At 37.5% G+C, this 26,769-nt stretch overlaps 4 protein-coding genes across 6 annotated transcripts in view; 2 read left to right on the top strand and 2 right to left on the bottom strand.

Moving 5' to 3' along the window:
- atrip (ATR interacting protein) overlaps positions 1-1,732 on the bottom strand; it is an 11,792-nt gene extending 10,060 nt beyond the window's left edge. The window contains exons 1-3 of the mRNA XM_088916615.1: positions 1,612-1,732; positions 552-994; positions 200-279 (exon numbers count right to left, since the gene is read on the bottom strand). Coding sequence (XP_088772741.1) covers positions 200-279; positions 552-978 — 507 coding nt within the window. The 5' untranslated portion in view covers positions 979-994; positions 1,612-1,732. The remainder of the gene's footprint in view (positions 1-199; positions 280-551; positions 995-1,611) is intronic.
- A 1,222-nt stretch (positions 1,733-2,954) lies between these two features.
- LOC148835392 (protein BTG1) lies at positions 2,955-4,562 on the top strand. The gene is made up of 2 exons (XM_088917313.1): positions 2,955-3,496; positions 3,929-4,562. The coding sequence occupies exons 1-2, from the start codon at positions 3,379-3,381 to the stop codon at positions 4,276-4,278; spliced, it is 468 nt and encodes a 155-aa protein (XP_088773439.1). The 5' UTR covers positions 2,955-3,378; the 3' UTR covers positions 4,279-4,562.
- A 3,977-nt stretch (positions 4,563-8,539) lies between these two features.
- Positions 8,540-26,277, top strand: ippk (inositol 1,3,4,5,6-pentakisphosphate 2-kinase). Of its 3 annotated transcripts, none has more exons than XM_088916619.1 (13): positions 8,540-8,767; positions 14,109-14,168; positions 16,073-16,168; positions 16,383-16,449; positions 17,204-17,325; positions 18,107-18,196; positions 19,340-19,398; positions 20,220-20,292; positions 20,920-21,199; positions 21,447-21,582; positions 21,968-22,070; positions 22,513-22,592; positions 22,904-26,277. In XM_088916619.1, the coding sequence occupies exons 1-13, from the start codon at positions 8,687-8,689 to the stop codon at positions 23,127-23,129; spliced, it is 1,473 nt and encodes a 490-aa protein (XP_088772745.1). In that variant the 5' UTR covers positions 8,540-8,686; the 3' UTR covers positions 23,130-26,277. The 3 variants fall into 3 exon arrangements, with proteins under 3 accessions (XP_088772745.1, XP_088772746.1, XP_088772747.1); XM_088916620.1 differs by having other exon boundaries at positions 8,568-8,729; XM_088916621.1 differs by lacking the exon at positions 16,073-16,168 and having other exon boundaries at positions 8,582-8,767.
- Positions 25,103-26,769, bottom strand: part of cenpp (centromere protein P) — a 108,375-nt gene continuing 106,708 nt past the window's right edge. The window contains exon 9 of the mRNA XM_088916623.1: positions 25,103-26,471. Within this exon, the coding sequence (XP_088772749.1) occupies positions 26,350-26,471 (122 nt within the window). The 3' untranslated portion in view covers positions 25,103-26,349. The remainder of the gene's footprint in view (positions 26,472-26,769) is intronic.

The following is a 26,769-nucleotide window of genomic DNA, read 5'->3' on the forward strand; positions in this document are numbered from 1 at the left end:
GAGTGGGTAACGATATCTAATAGAATACTTGTAACTTGTAACTAAGGTGTTTCATAATACTGAAGCTAATTTGTAAATTAATTTGAGATTTTTTTTAATTGAGCATAAAGTGCCAAAACTATCACAGCTGTACTAAGAAGAAGGCTTTAAGACATTCTAATTTTTCAAAAACCATTTTATTAATTTAGTGCAAGCTCACCTTTTTCTTAAGCTCTTCATGTTGAGCTTCAAATGCCTCGTAGAATGCTTCTCTGCCTCTCCTGAATTGTTCTCCATTTCCTGTCAGGAAATCCCAAACCCACAGTCTTTTTTATAATTAAATGAGCGAGCAGCAGGAGTGGTTCTTTTGCAAAGAGTCACTGGTTTACACTTACTAAATGAAACAGGGGAGTTAATGTCACAATCGTATACATTGCACAATAAAGAATTATGTTCAAAACACAGCTAGAAATGCTGCTTATAGTTTTCCACTTTCTTGCATTACAAGTCATTTTATACAAGATGACATGTATGCACTCTAATGTGTTATGAACAACATTTTAAAAGCATACCGCAGGTTTCCTTGGTTGTGGATCTGTCAGAGGTGCCCAGCTTGCTCAGCCCAGCATTGCTGCCCACATGATAACTGTTGCCAATAGCAAAGGTAGTTCTGACCTCTGCTGTTGGCCTGCTTTGCGTGGCCACGCAAGAATCCACATCCACTTCAGGTTTGTTCGCTTCTACAGGCTCAGTAAATGCCTGGGATACAATAGTATCAATCTCATCCAGATCATCTTGTGTAAAGTCATCTTCCTCTCCGAAGCAATCGGCCACGTTCTCATCTGCTCCCTTATGGCGCTTCAGAGGAGGGCACTCCATGCCATGGTCTCCGGGTGAACGTCGTCCAGTGACGGCAGAAAGCCCCGCTACCGAAGCACCCAATTTGTCTTGAGCAACACTGATATTTCTCCTGTTGGCATAAATATTGTAGGCAGACATCCTGACAATCAGTACTCTGGAAGATCAGAAAAGAATAAAGAAAATATTAAAACTAAATAACAGACCTCACAATAAGTAAAGATCTTCTTCTCCGATTAAACCTGCACTAGAGCTTTTAACCCTGGTGTTTACTGTATGCCCACTGTATATGTGGATCCGGACCGTAATGTATGAATGGCGGAAAGAAGAAAAAACATATTTTCTGGTCGGGTAAGGACCGAATACCTTCGAATATTAATAAAACCGAAAGCACTTAAGGCAAAAGCATGTTTAGAAAAAAAAAGTTTGTAAAACTCGAAATATTAATTTCCGTGACAAACCGGGGAGGTTACACCGAAAACCGAAAGCAAATGAGATGTTTAAAATCCTCTTAAGAAAAGAAGGGTGAACACATCGGGTTTATCTTAACGTTTAACAAGATGCTTATCATTCGTAAATGGACAATTATAAAAAATAAAAAGTAAAGCTATATATTAAATATTTAATATATTATATTAAATATATATATTAAAAAGTGGGAATGACTGAACTACTGATCACACATTTTTAACTCAAGCAAAACTTCGCTAACTTTATGGGAGAAACAGAAAATAAAGTCTCTGAAATAAAACTGAATACGTCCTGAAAACAAACCTGATATTAAATCACACAATTCCATTGCGTAGTGCCACTTAAATTATACAATTCTCATATTCAGACTGCAAAAGCAGACCCGAACTAACACATCCTCCTCTCATTCTACATACTTTACAATATTGATTTCTGCACTCTAGACGTCTCATGTACCACAGCCAATCATATCGCAGGTTCTAACAATAACTGTGAAATAAGACGCGATTGTATTGGAGAATAAGGCAGTTGCTGTCTACGGAAAGCGAATAGGACAAACTTTGTTTCCGCCGTTGGAGCGGAAGTTCTCTTCAACAAAACAGAACAGGGCATAGTAGGATAGCTACAGAGCGTATTTTGTGTGTGTTTTTATTGAAGTCTTTGCAATCACACATTTTGCCCTTACAGTTGTGGAGACCAGGTGTTAAATATTTCCCTAATGTTTTCCTTCCAGTTTTAACTGACCTCGGTAGTTGTTCTTGAATAATTAAACGTGTTTCCTTTATGTTAAATATTAAAGAACAGTAGTCTTCTGTAGCTTTGGTATTCTTGTGCTTGTGCACTTTAGCAAAATTATTTTGCCTCGGTCACTCGCATGCCAAGCTAGGAAGGATACATGCTTTATTTTCTATTTCGTTGTCCGTGAAACTCCACGTGGTTTCTCCCCCTTTTTTTAGAAAGGGACTCGGTTCGTAGAAAACCTTTTGTTAAAATCACCATGAATAATTACCAGTAGCCACATCAATACGCCTAGTTTGGGCAGCTTTAATAATATAGTACTCTATTTTTTTAAATTATCTTAAAGTAGTGCTGTTGTACATACTACAAAACAATGAAAGAATAACAAGTGAATTCCAAAAAACGGGGGCAAGTTATTAGTTTAACTGTAACTTCCCTCTGCTAAAAAAAAAAATATTTAAAATGTTCTCTGATTACTCTGGTATTCATTTGAAGGAGTTAGAAAGGCTGGGTATAAGGGTCAAGAAGAGGTTTATTCTATGCTGAAAGCAAAAACTAGAAAAAAAAATTCCGCCGTGGAAAAGGCTTTTTTTTTTCAAGGTTACGTGTTTAGACTTTCTGCTTTTTAATGCAGTTAACCACTGCTTATTTGCGTTAGTTGTTTGGCTTTCATTTGAATAACGTCTGCTCTCTGATCTTCCGTTTTATTCACTTGCTAAAATGGTTACAGGTCTCCCCGACCTGCGACGTCCAGCTACTGCCTTCTTTGTGCGAGCCTTCGGGCTTGTTTGTGTACGTGCAGGAGCCGAGCTGGGCTTTGTGACGTCACCCCCAACCTCACAATGCAATTGGCTGCAACGGAGCTGTGACGCGCAACAATGTTTACCAGCTGAGTAAGTGGGCAGTTTTGCTGGTAGAGGAGAGATTAACTTGGTTAGCGGGGGTGGAAGAGACTGTGTTAAATTAGAACAAAAAAAAATCGATAAGTAGGCAGTTGTTTCAAATTAAAATACCTTATATTTCATCTATATACTTACACTTGACGAACGGACACGTTTAAACGATTTTTGACCGGAGTTTTTTCCCCTTTTTTGTACAAAGGGAAAGTATTGCTTAGCGTCAGACAGGCCCAGCCTTATTGTTCAGTTTGCTTTCCGTCTTCCCAAAATAATCGCTTAAAATTCCGACTTTTTTTCGGTGGATTGATCACTATTCGGTCACTAAAGCCTTCTCTCGCATTGTAACAAAGCGATTTTTGTCTGCTGGGAGGTGCAAACACGGGTTGTTTTTCTGGTTTTCGACGGCTCATGAGAAAATTACCCACTCGATAAAATGAAAACTGAGATCTCCACAGCTGCGAAGTTTATCACCAGGTTGCTGAGGACAACTGGTTTCCTGTCCGAAGACCAACTCCAACGTTTTAGTCAGTCTCTGGAAGAAGCCTTAGGAGGTGAGCACAGCTTTATAAACTCTTTAACTTTTTAAAAAATATTTGAATCTTTCGGTTTTAACGCCGCCTTTTGATTATATCTTCTCCATCGTTGTCTCCTAAGACCTGATTTATGGCTTGTCGGGACTTGAAAGTCCCGTCATTAGAAAGGGTCTATGAACTGTGAATCTGGGCTACAAATGATCAGTGGCGAGGACGTTAGTCTGCATTAAGTGGACACCGACTAGACTTCGTTTCTCAAAGAGACAGATGTGAATACAACCATACTATTATGTGAGCATTTCTTACTTTTGTCACAGAAAAAACCGACCCAGAAAGTGTAAAAGGAATTCGACGTCGGTATATTTCTCTTTTTTTTATGTACGCGGTGGTTTGTTTTTAAATGCTAGTTTGAAAGTTCAACCGTTTTTTTTTCTTCTGTTGCTCCCGCAGAACATTACAAACAACACTGGTTCCCACAGGCTCCCTGCAGGGGCTCGGGGTACCGGTGCATCCGGATCAACCACAAGATGGATCCTTTGATAGGAAAAGCCGCCAGCACCATCGGACTCAGCCGGGAGCAGCTCTTCACGCTGTTGCCCAGTGAACTGACACTGTGGGTCGACCCGTACGAGGTTTCCTATCGTATAGGAGAGGATGGGTCCATTTGTGTCCTGTACGAGTCCACGCCACCCGCCATTGTGAATCCCAGTGTGGTGGACAGGAACAGTTGTAAGGAAGAACTCAGGTTTGGAAGGTCTAGCCCTTCCAAGTCGTACAATATGATGACCGTTTCAAGCTAAGCTTTACATACGAAGCTGTTTTTGTACAGTCCTGTATGTATTTTGCCGTCATTTGATAATGTAATTGTTGTTCCTCTTCTTTCTTTAGACATTAAAGTTAAGTATAACTGCCAAAACTATTTGTTTATTGTGGCCAAGGGCTATTGTACAAAATGAGCTGCATTGTAATGTTCCTGGATTGTATGATGTAAATTACATGTACAGTCATGTGGCGGTGTTTTACAGATTTATATTTTAAAACAAATCCTTGGGTATTTGTAATAAAACTCCCATATTTGAGCAGTGCTCTGGATTGGCAGCCTTTTCATTTTTTTGTGCTTTGTTACCAGTGGATGATTTAGGGCTTTAGTAGAGAAAAGGCTTCAAGGTTTTGTACAATGACACAGGGGAACACACTAATCATGTCTTAAGCACACATGTTTTTTTTTTAAACATTGATTCCATCTTTTCAAGCAATTATTTTTGGACCATTCACTATAAAGGGCAGGTTTTGTATAAAAGATTAGTTAAAATTAATTGGAATGCAGTTTCCTATGCAAACTTATAATTAACCTGGCTTTTTGGCTTCCGAAAAACACAGAACACAAGACTTAGAAGGTCAGAAGTGGCAGTGGCTACTTGTGTAATTTCTCTTTCTACATTAGTTTCCTGCGAATAACTTTACACTAATAAAGATGAAAATTCATGTGGAAGTCATAGAAATTGTACACACAGAATGTTAAGGGCAATTTCTTCCCATGTAAATTCCTGTCCATGCAGTACTACTGTTTTCTGTTCCACCTGGTTAGGGAAGTGTGACTGGAAGTATTTGTGATTATGAGGCAGACTGCTACTTGGAATTACATTTCTCAAGTCTTAAATTAAATATAAAAGGTTTTGATTAAACCTGAAATGGTCTTTTCAGTTTGGAAGTACAGTAAGATGGTATTACTATATTTGGACTCATGGGATGAGATGGTACATTTTTTACTTTGAATTCCACTGTTTTCAAGCACGTTTCAAGCAACATGAGATCTATATAGGCTGAAAATCTTATCAGATAGTGTGCTGCTTATATTAGTATATGACACAAGATGCCAGCTGGGAGAAACTCAAGATAATGGGATCAGGTGGTGTACGTTTTATCCTTTTCCTGAGATTTTAAAAAGAAATCAGCAGGTTCGGAGGCCTCTTAAGAAAAAAGAAGCCCCCAAAATGAATGTTTACTTTCATCCAACATCCTTACTTTGATCTATACAAGAGCCCCTTTATATAGGCTCCTTGTTAAGAAAATTAACCAGTTAAACCAACCTAGATGATCCAAGAAAAAAGCATTGATTAAATGATGAACGATCATGATACTTGAAAGTGACATTTTATAATCCATTTTTATCAAAGCAAAAATGATTAAATCAACAGGAAAAGGAACTGTTGGAGTAATAATAACAAACTTTATTTTATATAGCGCCTTTAAATGTGGCTTCTCAAAGCACTTTACAGGATGACAACAATAAATAAGAAGAATACACAAGATAAAACTCAATTACAACATATAAAGGAGACCGTGGATGGTGGTACTAAGAAAAGCAGAGGGGTGAAGAATGGAACCAGTTAAGTAAAGGCTTTTCTGAAGAAGAGGGTTTTGAGTCTGGTTTTGCTCAGATATATAACTCTGTTTTTATTTTTGTAATTTTCTCAGAGTAAGAGTAAGATAACACAAATATCACACAATACTGGGGATTACTGGACAGTCCCACTGGGTAGTTTTAAGGGCCATAGGTCATGTCTTGTTTTAGATCATTCACAAAAAAGTTTTTCCAGATTCACACATTTGTACTTTGTACATTACATGAAAAACAACTGCATTCTTTTCTATCTTCAAAAAAGACCTGCCTGAATGACTTTCTAACTAGAACTCAGTTGATATCTGTCTTATACAAAATGTACATAAGAAAAACTATCGTGTACACAAATGGTCTGCCGTCTGTGCTGCCACCAATGTAACCACACGATTTGGTAGTCAAAATTATGTTGTTGTTTCTTACAAAAGGAAGGAATGCATTCAATATCATAAGAGGATGTCAGGTCTTAAAAGCTTGCTGAACAGACTTAAAGGACTTCAACAACTGCAGATTCATTTGAATTGTGAATGAATAGCGCAAGAATAAGACGTATTTATCTGAGCTGGAATTTCCCAGTCGTGGTTCTCATTGCATCATTTCATAAGCTTTTCTGGATCCTATGTTTGTAAAATCCAGTAGGCTGTACTACCTAGAAGCAGCTAGTTTGTTAGCTTATTTGTTCAATCAAGAGGACATCCAATGCGTTTGAGATCACATGCTAAGCTCATTGTGCTCTAAATAAAAAAGAGACATGAGAAAAATTGATTTAAATCGCTAGAGCATGAACAAAAACATCTAACGTCGTTGCAACAGTACAGTGAAAAACAAAAAAGGCAAAAATGGCCGGACACATTTACAACCAGAAAGGGGTCATCGCAGCAGCACAGAAATTCTGAAACAAAAGAAAGACACCTGTTAGACGAAGAAGGTAGCAAGAGTTCACGTTAAATTACAGCAATAAAATACAAAGGAGTTCTCCTCAAACTCAGACGAAACAAAAGAAAAAAAAAGCAAGCTCTTCTGTCGAGGCATTTCAAGATATCTTAAAATTGCTTAGAGAGGTCTCTAGATGATGATTCGGCTTGCCATATTAAAACATCCTTTCATTCTCTGATATCACTGATTTTACTCCTGGAGAAGGACTGTGTCTTCCGATGAGCCTTTTTCGGAAGCGACGGGTGAAAGGCGGGACTGCACTCTGGGCTGGCCAGCCCGTCGATCTGTCCTACACGCAGGAGCAATTCAGAGACTTTAATTACCCTTAAGCCAGCATGGCTTTGGAACATGGAGAAATCAGAACCCCAGGAGAAAAAAAAAACGTGGACAGGAGGAGAACATGCAGGCTTCACACATACAGCGGAGCCATGTCAAACGTTACGTTTTTAAATGGTTAATGTCCATTCTGATGAATGTGGATAAACGGAATATAATATAACAAAAGTCGAACCTGAATATTGCGCAGATCAGTCTTTCTTATAACTCCCCGTTTGCTGTGTTGTTACAAAAATATGTTTTTTTTTTATTTTTTTGGTTTATTTATGCATAATAGAATAACAAAAAATCCAATAAAAACAAGAGTGCATGTAACATTTCAAGACAAAAAGATCGTCAGGGGTACATATTACAACATCAATTCAAGTTTAAAAAAGATTAAACAAATTCAATAAAAACAATGTCCGCACCGCTTTCATATTTTTGCACTTCGAAATAGTCTGCAAATACTCCCTTACATCCATTTTAAAATGCTCAAACAAAGGGTTCTTCCCAGACCACTTCATTTTATGTATATAATAACGTGTCATTATATATATTTTTTTATTAAACATATAGAATTTACAGATACAAATACAACAAGAGGATCAGAATCATGTACAATAGAAAAAAACGCAGCAGAAAAAAGCATTTAACTACCAGAGGTAATTAAGTAATTATGTGGTCAAATTGTATATTTTACACGTATCATATTTTCCTTGCTTTAATATTTCTCAATTATTTATAAAATGTAGTTTCAACATGCATGCATTTCCTGTAAAAAATAAAACAGCACACAGTTTTTTACAACATTTCGAGTACCTCTGGCATTCATGAAAAAGACATACACAAAAGCAAATAACTAACTCTAAGACTTTCTAAACTATTGAGTTTTTCGAAGAACCAGAACTATAACAGTCCTTAATACTTAACTGCACCATTCCAAACTAACACTAAATAAACACTAGTATATACTGCTATAACAAATAAAACCAAACATAATTATTAACTGAGCAGTCACTGGGAGCGAATCTCCTTCCCATCTACAAAGGCCCTCGCTTCCAGAAAGTAGGCTCTCCTCCCCTCTCTTCTGGCAGCTTCAACCTGGGGCCAATAACGTGCCATTATAAATGTTACAAAAATATGTCACTCGCAGCCCAACTCTGGCACCTCCCCCTGGTCAGGTGAATATAACAAATTTATGACGTCAATCCATTCATTTTGGCCTGACACATTAAGGCAGGATTTCCTGGATCAAGAGTCGGTTCACCGTTAGATTGACTGGAGGGACGACCAATAAGAACCAAGCAGCGTGAAGTTCCTAGGCTATTATCTTTGATCAGCCAATCAGATGCATGTTTACAAGTCCGTCGACGAATAGGAAGAGAGAGGGTGGGATATCCTTGACTAAAGCGGTAGTGCTCGTAGCGGTTAGTCGGTGTGTGTCACAGTGAAAGAAATCGTTTCTCCTCCATCTGTGTGGATGGTGTGTTGAACTGGATTTGCGAAGCAATCTAATTAGACCAATTCTGGTAACACGTTCAGGGAAGGTTGTTATGGAAGTTGATAAAATGGACGAGAATGAATGGAAATACCACGGTGAGGGAAACAAGAGCTTGGTCATTTCCCATGTTCAGGTGAGTGGTGTGTTGCACGCCATTCTTTAAGGGAAACTTTTTGTTTTGGGAGAATTCAGAAATAAATCAAAGCTCATTTTTCACCAGCAGCTTTAAAAACCAGACGTTTTAGCATCTTGGTCTGTTATATTGCGTGTACTCTGAAAAACACTTTAATGTTGTTTTTTTTTTAAATGAAATCGCGTTTCTGGAGCATGTCACTAATTCTGAAGGAAATAAAGAGAAGTTCAAGCCACGAAGTTCGTGACTATTTTCGAAACGTCCTTGCTAGATATGAAACATCCAGCTTACAGTCAAGCAGAGCCAGGGTCAGATCTTGCTTTGCCTTTGTTATTTTTTAGTTGCTGTTTATTTCTGTTCCCATCTGGATAGACAGTAGACCAGGCAGTGCCCCGCAGCCTGACTCGGGGGGAGGAGCGGTACGAACCTTCGCGTTAAAATGGGCGAAAGTGATCTTTTCATCAGATCCCGGCCTTTCTGAACAAAAGGACGGCTTTTGAAAGTCATCTTTAAAAAAAAACAACAACAGACCTTTTACTTTTCTGCAATCGGTTTGTAGTTTATAGTCGGGTGTGCAGTAGATGCGATCTTAAAAAGAAAAAGTTTATCGGATGTATTCCGTTTAGTCGGCCTAAGCAGAGTACTGATACTCATTACTTGCATACTCGCTATATTAAAGCTTTTAGTTCCCCCTAAACGTATCTGATGCGTTTAAGACCTGTTTTTCTAAGCCAGACTTTTTTTTCCCTGAATGGAATTTCCAAGGATGTTGGCGTTGCCTCCTTCAGACTCAGTAGTACTAAAGGGATCCTGGCTCCGCAGGCACTTGGGTTTTTTTTTCCTTCTTATTTATTTGCTTAGCAGGTACTTTTATCCGTGGTGACACAAGCACTGCAGTGCGTGGATAAACAAAATATCCTAATGTCGTAAAGAAACTACAGCGAATTGCAAATCGAAATGATCAGAAAGATGACCTTGCAGGTCGGACAGGTGCGTTGCAGTGGAGAAAGTGCCAGGTGAGAGGAGAGAGAAGAGCGATCATTTCGACATTGCAGAGTAAAGTGCACTGCCTGTACTGGACAGAAGTGTAGTGTGAAGACACCGTGTGTAGGCTAATTTTTTCCTTTGTGTTTAAGAAGCAGGCTACCTGTTGTGTAGCAGTGAAGTAGGAGTCTGAGAAATCTATGACGGCTCACGGTTTTTGAGGTTTGCATTTTTAGTAATCAAGCTATGTAATAATTTAAATATTGTCCTTCCAAATATGCTGTTTTCTAACAAATTGTTTTATTCTTTATAAGGAATCAAAGGGGATTGGTTGTTCCTTGCAGAGGTATATAAAGAGGAAGCCATTTGTGTGAACTTCAGAGCTGAGCTTTGAGAACAAAACTTTCTCCCTGCTCTGCTCTCTTAATGAACTTATTTCAAACAAAAGATTTTGACTAAGGTGTGGCTGTGACCTTTACTTGCCAGCATTCCTTGACTCAGTTAAATAATGGTCAACTCATGCTACAACCCAAAGCTCCTCCAATGATATCAGAAAGTCACCTTCCCTGAGTGCTTTCAAATCCAGACTCAAAACCTTGTTCTTCAGAAGGGCTTTCATGTAATTTGCATCTTACACTGCACTCAAAACCTTTTTCTTTTTTATTGCACTAACCTATCTAACTTATCTGATTGTACTCTAACTTATCGAGATTTATCTCCTTTCATGTTTATTTCTTACTGTAAAGCCCTTTGAGAAGCTACTTTTAAAGGCGCTGTATAGAATATAGCAGTAATAAGAAGAAGAGCCAACGAGAAATGGAAAATGTCAACAGATTTGGTAGCTAAAAGAAAGCCTTTATTTTGTATTCCTCTTTTCTTTAATCTTTCTTGTGCTTTCATGCAGAAAATTCTGCACCTGCAAAATCATCTGTTCCTGGGTTTTACTGTCTGTTGTGATCATACCAAGCTCAGCAGGCTTCACAATTAGCCATGGGCATAAGATAGTCGTAAAAAAGAGAGGATACAGGAATATTTCATTTGTCTTGTGACAAGATGAGTGGACCATAATTTTGTCACATGGCCGAGGAGAATGTGAGAAGTGGATCAGATGGTAAAGTTGTTTGCACAGGTTTGGCCTGTGTGGTGCACGTTCTGGCCTGGGCCATGTCAAGTAGCCAGCTGTGAGCAGAATTGTACCTGAAGTAAGGTCATGCCACGCCCTTCTGGATCCTGATAAGACAGTGACTTCTTCTGGGATTTCGAAGATAAGCTCGCCCATACCCCTTACCCTGCTGGGTCTTTCCCTTCCTCGTTGCAGTTTCTTTCAAACTGCGAGCTTGAGTGCGAGTTCTCCCACCACTGCCAGCTCTTGAACAGCGGTGTGCAGTGTGCCACATGGTGAGGGCTGAGTTGCTCTGATGGGCAGGCTGGGCAGAGGAGACTGCGTGCTCTTTCTCCTCCTCCCCAGGTGGGCACAGCTGCCCGACTGCTACAGACAGCTCTGAAGTGGGTTTGTATATATTGTGAAAAGAGGGTGCAAGCGTTTGTAGGGAATAGAAGTCTTAAAAAAAAAAATCCACTGTTTATACAGTAATGAGATGTGCATATGAATGCAATGCCTTTTAACATGCAGCAGCTCACGAAAAAAAGAATGTTGATTATTCAGATATATTGATCATTTTATTTGGTTGCTACCAATTTATTGTTCTGTCATGCTTCTTCTGGTGTGTAACACCAGACATCATGTTCGTTACCTTGAATACAGGTATCTGTTGGACACAGTAAGTCAGTAGCTGAATAATATACACAGTTACCATCTCCACCCAGGGATCAGCTGACCCCTTTTTTCAGTTCTGAGAAAAGAGCTTGTGATGCTGATAAAATACTGTGGGAGGTACACGTTCCCGTCTAACTGCTCAAAAAATCACTGTGGTTCCTAGTTGTTTATGTCCACATTTGAGATAAAACTGTGTTTTTGGAAGCCCACACCCACCCAAAAATGCGGTTCTGGTGAGACATGCTTATTGCTTAACTTTTTTCTGAATCTAAAATTTCCAAATGTGGTAGAAAGTCATTATATTCCTCCTGTGAGAATAGTTTCCTTTCCTTTTTTCTTTCTTTTATGTAGCCTAGAAAGTAAAACATTCACGTTTTCCAGAATAAAAGGACTTATAGTTTTAAAAGTATGTAAAATCAAGTTTTGTTAATAGGTTCAATTTAGTTACATAAGCCAGTAAGAAAATGGAAGAAGTGGACAAAGGGTTTATTAGAAGCATCTTCCCAACAATGCAGCCTAAATTTACAATTAGTATAAAAATGCAAGTAATAGTTACAGTAAGAAGCAGAACTTTAGTTTTTAAGTTTTGGGGAAAATGTTTGGTCATCCATGTTTGTAAACTTCCTGATCATTGACCTGTTCAATTTGAAGATTGTTGCACGTGTAAACTCAAGAGATTTTCAGAAAAAAGTAAACGGTTTAGTCTCGCATGCTTTCAAGTGGTATAGCAATATCATAATAGGATCTGCAGTTTTCAGCCTATAGGACACGATGTATATCTAATCAAAGAGTAGCACAACTTCAGGTCTCTGACATTGCTATGTCTGTCTGCTGCAGAATTGAAGTTTCTGTAATCTTTAACATTTTAAAGTGACAGCTACTGTTGTCTTTAATCTGTAGCTTAAGCAATTACAAAATATAATGTAAACATAAAAAGGCGTTCTACAATTCTACAAACTTGGGAATCTTTATTTATTTATTTATGTATTAATTATATATATATATTAGTCGTTAGTCTGAATTAGTAATACCTTGGCCAGAGCAGACGTGAGCTTTGTGCCTCCTGCTGATCTTCAGCTCTGATCTTTTAAAGTCTTTCGGATCGAACAAAAAGGGGAAATGCAAAAGGAAACATCTGGTTGCAAAAACGTAAGTAAGGTTGCTCAGAAGGGAGGCCTTTTGATCCATGCAGCCTGATTGGTAACTCGCAGCTACCTGATCCGACGAGCTCATCCATCTGTGTTGTGGAACGAACCAGGGTATCATCTTGAAAAGCTTGGGCTTGTGTTCTGTACTTTGGGCAAAGTCCCTCTCGTTCTAGGGTTAGAAATACAATGACCCTTCTGCAGGTTTACGTACAGAAACCTTCTGAGTTTTACTTTCTGGATTTAGTCAAGTTTGCCTGTGTTCCTGGTGCTCTGGGGGGGCCGATCTGAAGACCTCACTAAGCCCTCCAGTTGATAGCAGAGGTGGGTGGTGTCTACAAAGGGCAGGCTGACGATTGGGTGTGCAGGTAGATTCTCCCAGGGTTATGAACAGCTCTATAAACAGTAACACAGAAGTAGTTTATACAGAGACTTTATAAAAGCCCATATAGGTACACCAATCTGGAAAAAAGGCACCAACATGTTTATAAAACTACAAATGTCTTACTCTTAGCATCTTCGCCATGCTTGTGTTGAATATATATTATTCAGAAAGAAGGATTCTTCAAAAAGCAATATTTTAACTTTAAGGCAGTTTGCATGCTGTTCTGGAAATGCCCACAATGTGACCTATGTGATCTGAAGCACTTCTGATATGCCTTGCGTTGTGCCCACCTCATCCCTGTTGTATAGCAATACTATAAAACCGAATTAACCAAAGGAGGCAGAAAGTCCAAACTCTTTGTACAACAGACTGCTTTCCCATCTAGGCAAGAGAATATGTATGCATTGAAGACTATACATGCAACACATCAATGTGTGCATAAAGGTGTATAAGTGTATAAATAAATGGCCAGTTTTTGTCCTTGAGTGAAACAAAGCTCTAGTAATATTTCCATTGTTTAGGTTAACTTTTAAAAGTTTTTTTTTTTACTAGAATTAAGCAATGTTGTATAAACCAAGGAATAGTAATGTCCATCCCAGAGACAGCCATTTCCTTCTCGGAAAACATCAGAGCAGACCTTGCTGAACTGCACTCATTTGTTTATGGTAAAAGCAGTAGCCCCTATTGTATAACTGTCATGCTTAAGTGTTCTTAAAGGATTCTTAAGTTTTGTTAATCGGATTACTCTTGAACTTTAATTTTTTAATAAAGAAACTTATTGTTTATTGCATTTTGTATGGAATGCACCTGGTATGGAAGAGTTTTAATATACCATTTTTTTTCCACATTTTATTTGTTTTAAGTGGAAAACGTCATAGATCGGAACGTTTTGAAAATCTGTAAAGCGTAGTTTAGGGTTAATGTATAACCTTGTGTGGTATATGACTGTCAAGTCCATGACATCCCGTCCCAAAAACCTGATTCCCTTATAAAAGGTGATATGCAATTTTGTAGATTTTAAATAATGTAAATCTTGATCTTCTTTTTCAGCACTCTCAGGTTCTACGTTTTTTAAAGTATCCTGCCGAAGAAATTGAAAACCCGCGCCAGGTATGAATCATTTGGATGAGAAAATGCAAATGTGTGGGAGTTGTCTTTTGGTATCCTCTTAATGAGATATTAAATTAAGGTCCTGACGACTTGGTCGTTAAAGAAGCAATGACATTGTTGGTAAGGGTAGGTGTCCCGGCTAAATTCAGGTTTGGGTTTGTGCAGTCTGGCCTTCTTAATTTCCCCCTTTTTTTCCGTTAGTTCCGTTAAGTTAATTTCCTCTGCTGGTGTACATTGGGTGCCACGCGTTGCACAGATGAATTCTGCATTGCAGTGGCAGAGGATATGGGTCACTTTTTATATGTGAAACCCTTTGCAAATCTCACAAACTTTGATAAATAAACAGTTGGCAGTTACAAATTATGTGGGTATTACATGAATAAATCAAAACTTTTTAAAAAGATGAAGTTTCCGATGCATATGTACGTGACATTTTAACAAACCTTTCACCTTCATTTGCAGCTAGCAAGTCAAAGAACAGGCTTGTTATCGTTGACACAGCTGCGGCCCACATTTCCATTTTCAAATATTGTTTATGCAGGAAAATAAGAGAGAATGACCAGTAGATTTCTCTTATGTTTTTTTTTTGTTTGATGTGAAACTTGCTAATAATAAAACAAAAGCAACATGTTGCTCTGCTGCCAGACTGCTAGGCCCACCTGTGTTGAATCACATGATTTTTACATGGAAGGATTTCTCATATCTGACTATCGTAAATGTCGGCTCTGACAGACTCTTGCCTTAACACCACTTAAGCATAATGTTGGCACTTGGCTTTGGCACAGGAAGTCCAGAAAAACAGGTTAAATGCCATTGCATTTTCATTGCTGTGTTTACAATGTATACATGAATAAGCGTACTTCATTTGTTTATAGCCCCGGAGAATTTCTATAATTTATTTACAGTCAACTAAAAAAACAACTTCAGTAGTGTTTACGTTTTTTTCCCCTAAAACCTTCAAGCCTGCTGCAACTTAAAATTTGTGATTACTGCAAACTTAGGTCCATCTCATGTCTTGAGAGCTGAAAAATGGGGTGATGGGGTGTTCAGTTTTTTGCTATGTAAAAACCCTCAATTTCAAGCAAGAGAAGATGTCCATGGGCATATTTTCTTTTGGCAAACTGATGCATCTGACACCTGTTAACAGAGAGGCATAAGGGTGAGAAAATTAGAACCTTAACAATAGTATTCTTAAGTAGAATATTTAAATATATTGAATCTTGAGTGTTGCATTTCTGAAGTGCGTCAGTATATTACCCTCTGAAGATTTCAACAAAAATATTTAGGTTACAGTCAGGCAAACTGGAACAACATGTTTTTTTAAAAAGTGAGATGTTAGGCTTGGAAATGTCCCTGTTATTTTCTTGGAAGCAAATTTCTGTGTTATAATTTTTTGCTTTTTTTGCTCTCTTGACATTTTCCTTTGAGCTATTCTGAACAGTCATGAATGCTCATTGTCATTGGCACGCTGGCACAAAATAATAGGCTCAAATTTCTTTGTGGTCTTTCAGAAAATGGTAAGCTAATTTTGATTTAGTTAGAAGCTCTAGTAATTAGTGGATCTACAAGAGCTATAAAATACGCTGAAGTCGGGAAAAGTGAACAGACTTTCATTTTACTGACTTCAGAACAATTTTAGCAGACTTTGTGGTAAAACATCTTAGTAAGGATCAGGGGGAGAAAGCACAGGCGGCGAGCTATTTTGGGGGTCCTCGATCTTTTGTCTTATGTTAATCATTACATCTGTGTTAACAGGAAAACAACTTAACACATGAGTGATTATCCATTCTGAATTCAGCCTAGTTAAAATGGCGTCTGAGACAACCAAAAATGATGTAGCCTCCTGGCTTCTTACACAAGTTAAAGAACACACTCCTATTAGAAGTGCATTTGTTCTTTTTCAGACATCAGAAGAAGCTTTTCAGCAAATACAGAACATTGTGGACTTTAGTAAAAATGTTATGAAGCCCTTCCTTGGAGAAAAATATGTTCACCATGGAGTAAGATGTCTTTTTTTTCTTTTATTAAATTGCTGTTCTCATGTTTTTTAAGTGTGGAACAGGGCTAGATTGATTTCCATTCTAGCTGTTTGTTCTCCAGTATTTTCTTAATCTCGCTAACAATTCTTAAGCGGATTTCCTAGACAGCTGGGGAGGGGCAGATCCAGTCCTAAAGCTGAAAAAAGCATTAAAAGTTACAATGTTTGTTTTGCAGGAAGCTGTTAAACTACCTTTGGACTTTGTTAGGCAGCTTTCTTCAAAGGTTCAACAGAAAAGACCAGGTAAGTTCTGAACATTTATTGGGAAACATTGTTGCTTTCATATTTAATAAAGTTCTTAACTGAAGTTCTGGAGGCATAACGACAGCTAAGTCAGTCTTTTTTCCAGCTGGTCTAAATTTAATTATTCCCGACCATCATTTTTCTCTAAAAGTTATGTATCATAAGCAAACCCCTTTTTTCTTGTTTTGCCTGATGTATCCCCCCTCCACCCATCTCCACCTTTACTGTTACCCCTTAGTTAACTCCTCACTCTGCAAGTGGGTCCTGTCTCCGTTGCCCTATAGCCAGGGGGCTGGTCCTCAGTCAAGCAGGTGAATCTAAATCTCACTACACATAAATATGCACATGTGTCTGATTCTTGTGGGTCATTATCGTTCCTTTAGTATGTTGAAACCTCTTTCATTGCAGATTCAGTTCATGGGTTTTGACTCATTGTGTGGGTGTAGCAGTCTTGGTGACACTTTGTGTAGTGCGACATGCACATTATAAGACAGCTGCCTGCCCAGGAGTCAGAAGACTTTCAATTTGTAACTTTCAACTGCTGAATGGATGTTAATTGGTAGTTAATTTGTTTCAATTAAGATTGTCAAGAATAGAAATATCTCCATGAACACCTAGCATCAACTAACATGGTATGTTAATTTCATGTAAATAAAAGTCGAGTAAAATAAGAATAGAAAATGGCACTATAATGTGCTATATTATTATGTATGTACCAAAGCACAGATGATGCATAATTTCCAATTTCTTACAGAATCCCGCTGTGACAAGATGATGGACACATTTAGTGGATATGCTTTGTGCCTACCAAATCTAACTAAACTGCCTGATTGCCACTTCAGTGAAAACAGGTCTCCACTTTGTATAGAAATAAAGGTAAGATTGTCACATTTATTTTGTGTTCATTCAAGGATGTAGATAATTTGTTACTTGTTCAAGTTAATGAGCAATTTAGAAACTGAGCTGTTTGGGGCATTTTCTATGCTTAGTTTCCAACACTACCAAGGACTAAAATACAGGTTAAACGTGCTCTGGGATTAGAGATCAGCCTGACCTAAAAACTCGGCCTGAGGGACTGGTGAGGCAAACCACTCAGCAGCCCTGATGTCAAACTGAAAAGGTTGCTTTGTTTTTTTAATGAGCAGTTTAGCAGTGGTAATTAGCACTGATAAGCTGATAAGTTTAAAAGAATGTTACATGATTAAAAATACACACTAAAACTGGTAATTCCAAGCTTTGCCTAACGATAATAAAGTGTCAAAAGATACCAAAACCACCTGCAGATTTAGAAGGCCACATGATCGCAGCAGGGCTCACTGTGGGTGAAAGGGTTTGTTCTACTTTCAAAAGTCAGACATTTAAACTGAAATTTGGAGCAAATGCATTTCAACTAAAAAGCTAAAAGGGATTAAAACATTGTAAGAAAATCATTTATATAGACTACCTCTATCATATGGACTACCTAAACCAAAAAAAATGACATGTTTTAAATGGTTTAAATTTGAAACTGAAGGATGATGGAATTCTCCGTTGAAGGATCCTTAAAATAAAAAGCAAATTTAGCAACCTCTGCTAAATTGGTAATGGGTTAATGGGTAACTGAAGCAAGCAATGATATGGAATGTGCTGTCGATAACTGCATTGTTTTCATTTGCAGCCCAAATGTGGATTTCTGCCATTTTCAAGGCATGTCACTAAGGAGATCAAACACAAGGTGTGTCGGTTCTGTATGCATCAGCACTTGAAGGTAATTAAACTTGTTTGGAAATTGTCCCAAAAAATTGAAAGCCTCTTTCTGGTATATATATAATGTGCACGATGAAACCAAGTAAAACTGCAGGCGTCTTCTCAGTTACAAAGCTATGGAGACCCTACAGGGAAATGACAGTCTTGGGACATCTAAAAATATAATCTTTGTCTTTTCTTCCTCTTCTGTTTGTGTTCTGAATCACTTGGGAACTTTTTCAGCTACTGGAGCTCAGGTTTCAATTATTAGAAGTCTGTAACGATGTGACTTTGTTAAATTGTTTAGCCAAAAACGCAGACACCTCGCATCCACACTCACATCGCAGCTAGATTCTTCTAACTGTGAGACTGAAATTAATTTTTTTCTCTTGTGACATTCAGTTTTTATTTGTAAGCTTACAAACAAAACACCGGAAAACGATACCGTTCAAGGAATTAAAGAAAAGAGAAGTAGCCACTTAATATTTTTCAGGTGACCAATCTGCTAAGACATTTAGGGCAGCAGTCTTTGTCTAAACTTGGACATAAGCTGGAACAGATTTGAAATCTGTCTCATCTTAAAACATAAACTTTACACTTTGGTAACAAAAAAGTACATCTTAACCTACATTTTAAATTTAATAAATCTGTGTGTTACATCACGTACAACAGCAGGTCATACCTCTGCTTTTTGCAACAAAACACTACTGTGCATGTTTTTAGCAAGCCTTTTCTAGTGTCAGAATTAAACAAAAAAAACTTTCACTCACTGTCGTACAATTCTGAATTGTTAGTGGCTTTTGCAGTTTCTCTGTTTGCTGTGGTATTAGTGATAAGTTAAAAATATTGATGTTTTTAATTCTTATTAAATGATGGATATCGACCTGCGACGTCGTTGTCAAAACCCACCACAATAAATGACATTGAATTCAGAATGGGGAAGACAGGAGAAAGGTGCACAGTATTGATGCACAAACCAAATGAATGAGGTCATGGCAATACTAGAGAACTTGGCTGCAGACTGAAAGTGTTTGTGCAGTGTCATGTGTTTGTGGGTGCTGATCACTGTTTGCTTGACGCCTTAGGGCATGGATCTGTCTCATGCTTTCAACACTTAATATAAACTTGACTGCTGTGTTATTTAAGTTGGTTTTCTTTTGCACAGCTAGCCAATGGAAAATGGAAGCGGCTAAGCAAATACTGTCCTCTTGATCTGTTCTCAGGGTGAGTATCGATGGACTCCTAACATCTTCACCCTTTGTCATGAGAGCAAAAGCCTCCTGGAGTGTTTAAAAAGAGTATCTTGATGGGGATTTGATGCGACAGCTATGCAATTCCAAGTTCAAAGCCCTAACTGTTGTACCACACATCACTGTGTCACAACTTCACCTGGAAACCCTGGCAAATGAGGTTTTAGAGAAAATATGTCAGTATGTAGAATGTGTAAAGTGCAGGTTCTTATTTGTGTGAATGTTTTTGTAAATTTTTCTAATTATACAGACTTCCAACCTTATCATTTGGCTTTAGGAATAGCTGTTTTTAATTGAGCTCAAAATTTAGTCTTTTTTTCTTGTTCATTAAAAAAAAAGTTGAGTACGGGTTGTTGTACTGACAAATTGTGACTTGATGCTGTCTGGTGCATCAGTGAGCGAGGAGACTAGTGGGCCTGTCTAGATTGTTTTTTTTTTTTCTTTAATTGCTATTGATCCGATCTCATGTTATTACTTTAAAAGAAGCCAGGGTATTATCTTCAACTGCACAACATTTTCCACTCTCCCATTACCCTTTGTGTGGAGGTGTTCCCTGTAGTCGTAGGTTTACCTGGACTTTCTCCATGGCTTGCACGTGTTGATCTGTGTCTGGCCAGTTAACGTGTCAGAATGTATACACTGTATACATTATATGCACACTAACATAAAATATCGCTTGATACTTATGGAGGTGTAACACTTAGTGTCACACAGTTTATAGTACAGTTATACCCGGAAACATGTTTTTGAATCATTTCAACCACAGAACCCTATTTATCAGTGATGCTTTTTTAGGAACAAACAGCGAATGTACTTTGCAATAAAACATTTGCTGGAAGAGGCACAGAACAACCTAAAGATCTTCAAGGTATGTAAGCTTTATAATATGTCTAATCAATCATTGTCACTTGCTTTAAAAATTGACAAGATTCAGGAAAGCTCTAATGTTTCCTATTGTCCCCTAATCTTATGAAGATAGGCATTTGTATTTGACACACAAGTTTGTTTTGTACATTATTTCATATGTAAGTCACCGTGCAACATTATCTAACCTTGCCTCTGTGAATTGATTAGCGATTTTGTACAATTATGGTGAAAACTGAAGCAGACCACATTGCTCTTCACCTTGACCTTTAGAACCACAATACAGTTATGTTCTCAATTTCTGCAGAATAGGGGGTGATTATTTGGGTGACCGGAAGAAGAGATTTTTAAATTAATCTGGATCTTACAAAACCAGGTTTTATGTTGATGGCTTATTTTAAAATGGTATTACAAACATTTGGCTTTCAAAGTAACTTTGACCACAGGATTTTTATTAATTTATTATAAGATTCTTTTATTGTAGTTTCTGACCAAGGTGCTCTGCAGCACTTTTGCTTTTAGAAACATTTCTTAATCTATAGTCTCATAGGGTGGGACGAATAATTCTGAAGTGCAGGTCGTTGAATTCCCTTATTTCTTTTTTGCTCTCGGCATGTCGTGCGTGGTGCAGAATGGAGAGCTCATATATAGCTGTAAGGATGACAAGGATCATCTCCAGGATTTGAATGAACTCGCCCAGCACTTGAAACCCTACTTCTATCCTGCCAATGGTCTCATCAATGGCCATCAGTCCACGAAGGCGATTGTCAGTGAGCTCATACAGGTCATCACAGCGGTGCTGCTGAGTAGCTCAGACTCCTGCCGGACAGGAGACAACAGGAAGGTGCATTCTTCAGAGGGAAGGGGTTGCTGTGAGGCCAGCCTTCTGCACAGAGACATGCACAGAAAAGGTAATTAAAGCTTCATAATCAGATCACTGGACTCTAAAGGATCAGTGCTTAGTCCCAAGTCTATATGTATCAGCCGCACCCTGGATTTATTTTAACTCTAGTTCTGCATGGTGATGAGACAGTTATGGCTCTGCCATTAATACTCCAGCTTTTTTAAAATATATTTGCCATCTAATGAATTGAAAGCTGAATTTCAGGATTGCATGGAGTTTGTTTTTTTCTAAAAATGTAACCGTTTGCATCGTAGGCAATACTTGCTTACCTAAGGACTGCGTTCTTTCAAAAATACTGCAAGCTCAAATGTTGGACAACCTGGACATTGAAGGACTTTACCCCTTGTACAAACGGGTGGAACAGTACTTGGAGGAATTTCCTAAGGAAAGGTATTCTTCAGGAAAAAATGGAATGATTCAGGTTTTATGACAGTTGTCATAATAAAAATCTAAAAATCTGGTTAGAAGTTGAAAATCTTTTGTGTTCATGTGACGGCGATGAGCCATATTAGCCACAAGGTGGGGTAAAAGCACAATTGAATCATTGAATTCCATGTATTTCAAGGAACTTTAAAACAATCGTATCCCCTTTTTAAAAGGTGAATATTACAATTCTAGTTGTTATAGAGCATTTAATATCTTGAATTTAGAGTAAAAATGTGTAATTGTGTAACTAAAAATGTATATTGATCTGGATTATGTATGAACCAATTAAATTATATTTAAAGTATTTTTGTATTTAAAAACGTTTTAAAAACGGCTTCTTTCTCTTCAGGAGCAGATTACAGATTGATGGGCCCTATGATGAAAGTTTCCTTGAAAAGGTCAGGAATTGTCCTTCTGAAGATGATGGAACAGTTGAATATGCAGTTGGAAAGGTAAGACTCAACACTTCTCTTTGTTTCATTCCGAGTGTGTCTCCACTTTTTGACTATGCCTGGCATGTTCAGGAAAGGAATTCTGCATACTTTTTCTGATCTTATACTTACAGCTATCATAGTATTGGTTAAAAGAAAAACTGTAGTTCTCCAGAATCAGAATCTTTACAGCTTCTTTTACAGTTTCTGGACTCCAACATCCTGTGCATCAGGAACCATATGTAAAATAATTGCATTTACAAGTGCCCCCTCTTCAGGTCTTCATATTGTACCTTTCACTTTAAAAAGCTTTGACAATCAGTACTACCTGCTGTACTCTTTCTTTACATGGCAGTTTGGCTGTAGTGTATGTAAGCTCTGACAGGCACTTTACAAAGTAGTTCATTTAGAACCGACTTAATTAGCAGAATAGTAGAATCCACCCATTTCCTTTCTTCTGCAGGTCCATCAGTACAGAGTAGCAATGACTGCCAAAGATTGCTCTATCATGATAGCACTTGCACCTTGTGGAGAAGATGAACTGTAAGTTAAGAGGTTAACATATTTCTGTTGTATTCTGTATTTATACCTCAATGTTAGAAAAGTTAATAGTTTACAATCCTAAACGTGAAGGGGTAAATTGACAGAACGTTTTTTTTTTATTTAATATAAAATTCATTAATATACAAATAATACAGTCTCCCTAAAATTCAAATCATAAGAATAAGAATGTTGGCAAAATTATTTATCCTTTCAGTACTGTGGTAGGTTTCTTAACTAATCTAAGTTTGTAACTGGCACCGCCATTATAACTATTTTTTATCTTTCGTTTATATTTCTAACTTCCCCTTCAGACTGGAGCCCAGCCTGGAGATTCAGCCGTCAAAGACCAGGTTTGCTTATGCGGTATCCATCCTGGATTTGGACCCTAAACCTTACGAGAACATCCCACAACAATATAAGCTCGACACAAAAATAGTCAACTACTATCTAAAGAGTACACAGGCCAGAGAAGACCCGTCAGCACAGAATCTCCTTCTGGACAGCGAGGCCTGCACGCTCCTGTTTCACCCAGTGTGAATGCCATCAAGTGTTTCTGCACTTCCTATCCAAGCACTATATGAAGTGAGCAAGGGTTGCAAAGGTGTACCTTTTTTTTGGATGCTGTGTGCCATAGTAGAATGCTGTTGGCATTGGGTTGTAAATGGCGCGGCTGCGGTGAGTTGCCTGTAGTTAATGTGAGTCCTACAGGGTACCCGAGAGCCCTGGACCGAGAGTATGGGTGTGTAATTGTGCCATCTGGTTACTGAACTGTGCTGAATATTTTATAGCGTGCATTTGTATCAAGGCTTGTACAGACTGAAGGTTTTTGGCGCTTAGTGTCACCACTAAAGAAGTTAAAGCAAAATCGAAAGTCCATAACGGTAACAAAAATGAGAAAAGCACAGTAGGCAGTATAAAAAAAATCATTGTAGGGAAATAAGAGTGTAGTTATGAGAGGTTCTAAATTACTATCTCTCCACTACCATTTTTAACAGCAATAATAGAATGTGCTGAGAATTCCAATATACTTGGACATCATTCAGTGTTTTTACGGTTGTACAATGACCAATTGAAGCCACTGTTAAGAGTATTCAAATGACTGGAAGGAGAAAGATGGGCATTCCAAATGTGTGATGAAGTGCAAAATGTACTACATAAGATGAATGCATAATTTACATTGACAGTTCAGTCCCTTGCCAGAAAAGTCGTCTTTTGGTGCCTAATAATTCTATTCTTCAGAGCATTCTTGAGTTCACCTCCCAGTTTATCTGTAAATTGAGACAAATGTATTTTACAAATTCATATATAAAATATTGCAGTGTTTAAATGATTTTAAAACTGCTGAAGTATAACAGACAATCCTGCAGTCTGTTATAGCAGTATAGAATTGGGTGGAAAGAAAATCAACATCAGTATTAGTACAGTCAGTACACACCGTCCCATTTCAAATTTGAGTTATTTTTCCAGATTGACTAGCTGGAAATCGATATTCATATATATCCATTGATCCAAAAGTACAAAGACTGTTTGATTTCCTTTGCTTTAACAATCATATTTCAAAAAATTAATTTCTTCGATTGATCAAAGAAACAGAGAGAGATGGTAAACTGACTTCTAACAGCAAGTTTCCTCTGCTGAAGTTGTACCTAAACTCCTATAGAGCCTATAACTTAATAAAGAATAACCTACATTTATTCTTAGTGGTGAAAAAATAACCAGTAGGCTCAGAAAGATGCATGGGACCTTTTTAAGTCTGCAAATAATCAACCTCAGGGCCTTGATACGATTGCCATTAAGCTGTGCTTATTTTAGCACTTTTTTTTTTCTAGTGGCAAAAACATTTTAAAAAAATCCTCAAGTTGTGCTGCTAATTTTAGTATCTGCCTCCACTTCATTGTGCCACTATGGATAGTGTCTTGTCAGCTGAAAGAAACCTAGTTATTTATTTGTGATATAATTAAAAGCAGTTAAAACAGAATGGTCATTCAGCTAATTTAATACTCACAGGTTTGTAGCCCTATTGTTTGAGAGCTACATCACTGTAAAAAGTGATTTGAATGGTTTAGTAGAAGTAGTTATCTCAATACCAGTGTTAAGTGAAGTGTGTCTACATTACACCAACGTTGACTGTTTACAACACATGCTTGGACATCAGATTTGGAATTTGAGGTCAGCTCCTGAGCTGTTTAAATTTGCGGGGACATCATTATTTTGCCAAGTTCACTGAGTTTCTCCTTTGCAAGGTGTCAAAGCGTTATTCTGCTTTGCAGAGTTCAGACTAGATGCATGTGAATCAAAAGGATTTAACATGGGGCTGAGCGGTGTCTCATGTGAATGAGCCCTCATGAGGGGTTGAGGTTGAATCCTGTACAGTCCAAAGAGAGTAGGTGAGAATGGTAGCTTCAAAGTGTTTTACAACAATATTGTTATAGTAAAACCACATTTACAGTTGGCAAATCCAACTCTACTGTGAGGGAGGTGTATAAAAAGAAATGATTGGTGATTCCATATTTAAAAAGAAACATTTTACTTAAGCAGCAATATGTTACATTAAAAACACAATTCAGTACATTTGCCTATAAAATCTTATAGATGGGAATTTACTGTACAAAAAAGTGTATAGGTTCTCTTTTTAAACCCGTCCTTAATATTTAAAGGGTAACATCATTCTTCATTTTGTTTCTGCTAGACCAAGACCTGCATTTAAAACAAAGTCAAACTAAAAGTAAAAATGGATAATTGCTTTGTGAGAATTATTTTTTAAATGTTACCTAATATTTAAACCAAAGTTCTTTTAGTAGGTGGTCCAGTATGTTAATAACAATGGCTACAACAATTAATTTCTTACCAAAGGACAAGTTATGCAGATTTAGTTTAAATCTTCTAAGACCATTAGTCTCGTGGTACTGAATCCAGCTGACTTACACAGTTACACAGTTGCAGACAACAGTGTTGACGCCCTTCATTTGAAACTGTTATCCCAATTATTTAGAAATGTAAAAGTAAAGGCTTATTAAAATTGTACATGTTAATTTTAATGCAGCTTTTGCAAAGTTTGACTACAGATTTATCCACTTGAGTGTTGATAAAAATTACAGGTGAAGTAACTCGTTTTCAGACAGGGGGTGCCAATACACAAGTCTGCAACTCCACTGATCTCTGTTCAGACTAAAGGCATTAAACAGAACATTGTTTGGAATACTATTGGGTGCCAATACTATTGTGTATAAGCATGTAGAACTAAACCCATTGAGAAAACATTTATAGACGTAATTATATCTGTGTCAGCTGGTATCCAACAATTTTAAATGTCTGGAAGCTAATGGTAACAGAGTTCTACTGTATTTTTCTAGGGAGCTGTGAAAAAAGAAAACTGCTTGTTTTCTGTTAACTTGAATTATCGCTTTTGAAGCAGGAATATAACACTCATTCTTTTCCGAAAGAACACAAATAGAACCACTCTGGTACCTTTAATACAAAAAAAAAAAAACAGTGAGGTGTAAAAGATAATTCAGAGTTGTGGTCTTTACGTTAATGATTTTTGGCATTTTATATTTAAATACTATTTATTTTTCAGGGCATATATACCATGGAGGCATATGTACATAAGGCATTACATTTGACAAATATTTCTTGATGGGGATTGTACAGAGGTGTTTATATTGAATAAAATAATAAAATGAGAGCATGTGCTGTTACTTAACTAGAAATATATTTTGACCTTATGACCCATTTTTTTTAGAGCTGCCATGAAATCCTAGTCTGTACACATTGATTTTATTAAACCTTCAATTGCAGCTTCGACTCCAAGTAAGCACAGCAGGCTTTGAAAACTGTGGGGTGCATTTTCTGCTACCTTCTCCTTGTCCAGTTTCAGAGCTGAGAAGAAGGAAAAATGAGTTTTCATTAATAAATACCAGATAACTTCATTATTGTTGTTCACTATATTTATTACATTGCAAATTAAATTACACCCATTGCTGTTTTAACCTGTTAGAAATGACATTTTTCTAACTATATTTAAGATAAGCATTCACCACTTTTTAATTAAAAAGTTATTGGTAAAGCTAAGAATTGCACATAATTTGTAATACTAAGTACATAACGAAGTTAGAAACCCATAAAATGATTTGATGTAATGCCACTTCAATCATGTAAAAGAAAATGCGCAAATAGA

This window comes from Atractosteus spatula, chromosome 5, assembly GCF_055471065.1.
Source record: "Atractosteus spatula isolate fAtrSpa1 chromosome 5, fAtrSpa1.hap1, whole genome shotgun sequence".
Classification (NCBI taxonomy): Eukaryota; Metazoa; Chordata; class Actinopteri; order Semionotiformes; family Lepisosteidae; genus Atractosteus; species Atractosteus spatula.

What these genes read in the sequence shown, in the direction of transcription:
- ippk (XM_088916619.1), top strand. Translation starts at nt 8,687, where the DNA reads ATGGAAGTTGATAAAATGGACGAGAATGAATGGAAATACCACGGTGAG. An exon ending in CCTCTTGATCTGTTCTCAGG is followed by an intron (nt 19,399 to 20,219) that starts GTGAGTATCGAT and finishes ATGCTTTTTTAG; the next exon opens with GAACAAACAGCGAATGTACT. An exon ending in ACAACCTAAAGATCTTCAAG is followed by an intron (nt 20,293 to 20,919) that starts GTATGTAAGCTT and finishes TGCGTGGTGCAG; the next exon opens with AATGGAGAGCTCATATATAG.
- LOC148835392 (XM_088917313.1), top strand. Translation starts at nt 3,379, where the DNA reads ATGAAAACTGAGATCTCCACAGCTGCGAAGTTTATCACCAGGTTGCTG. An exon ending in TCTGGAAGAAGCCTTAGGAG is followed by an intron (nt 3,497 to 3,928) that starts GTGAGCACAGCT and finishes TTGCTCCCGCAG; the next exon opens with AACATTACAAACAACACTGG.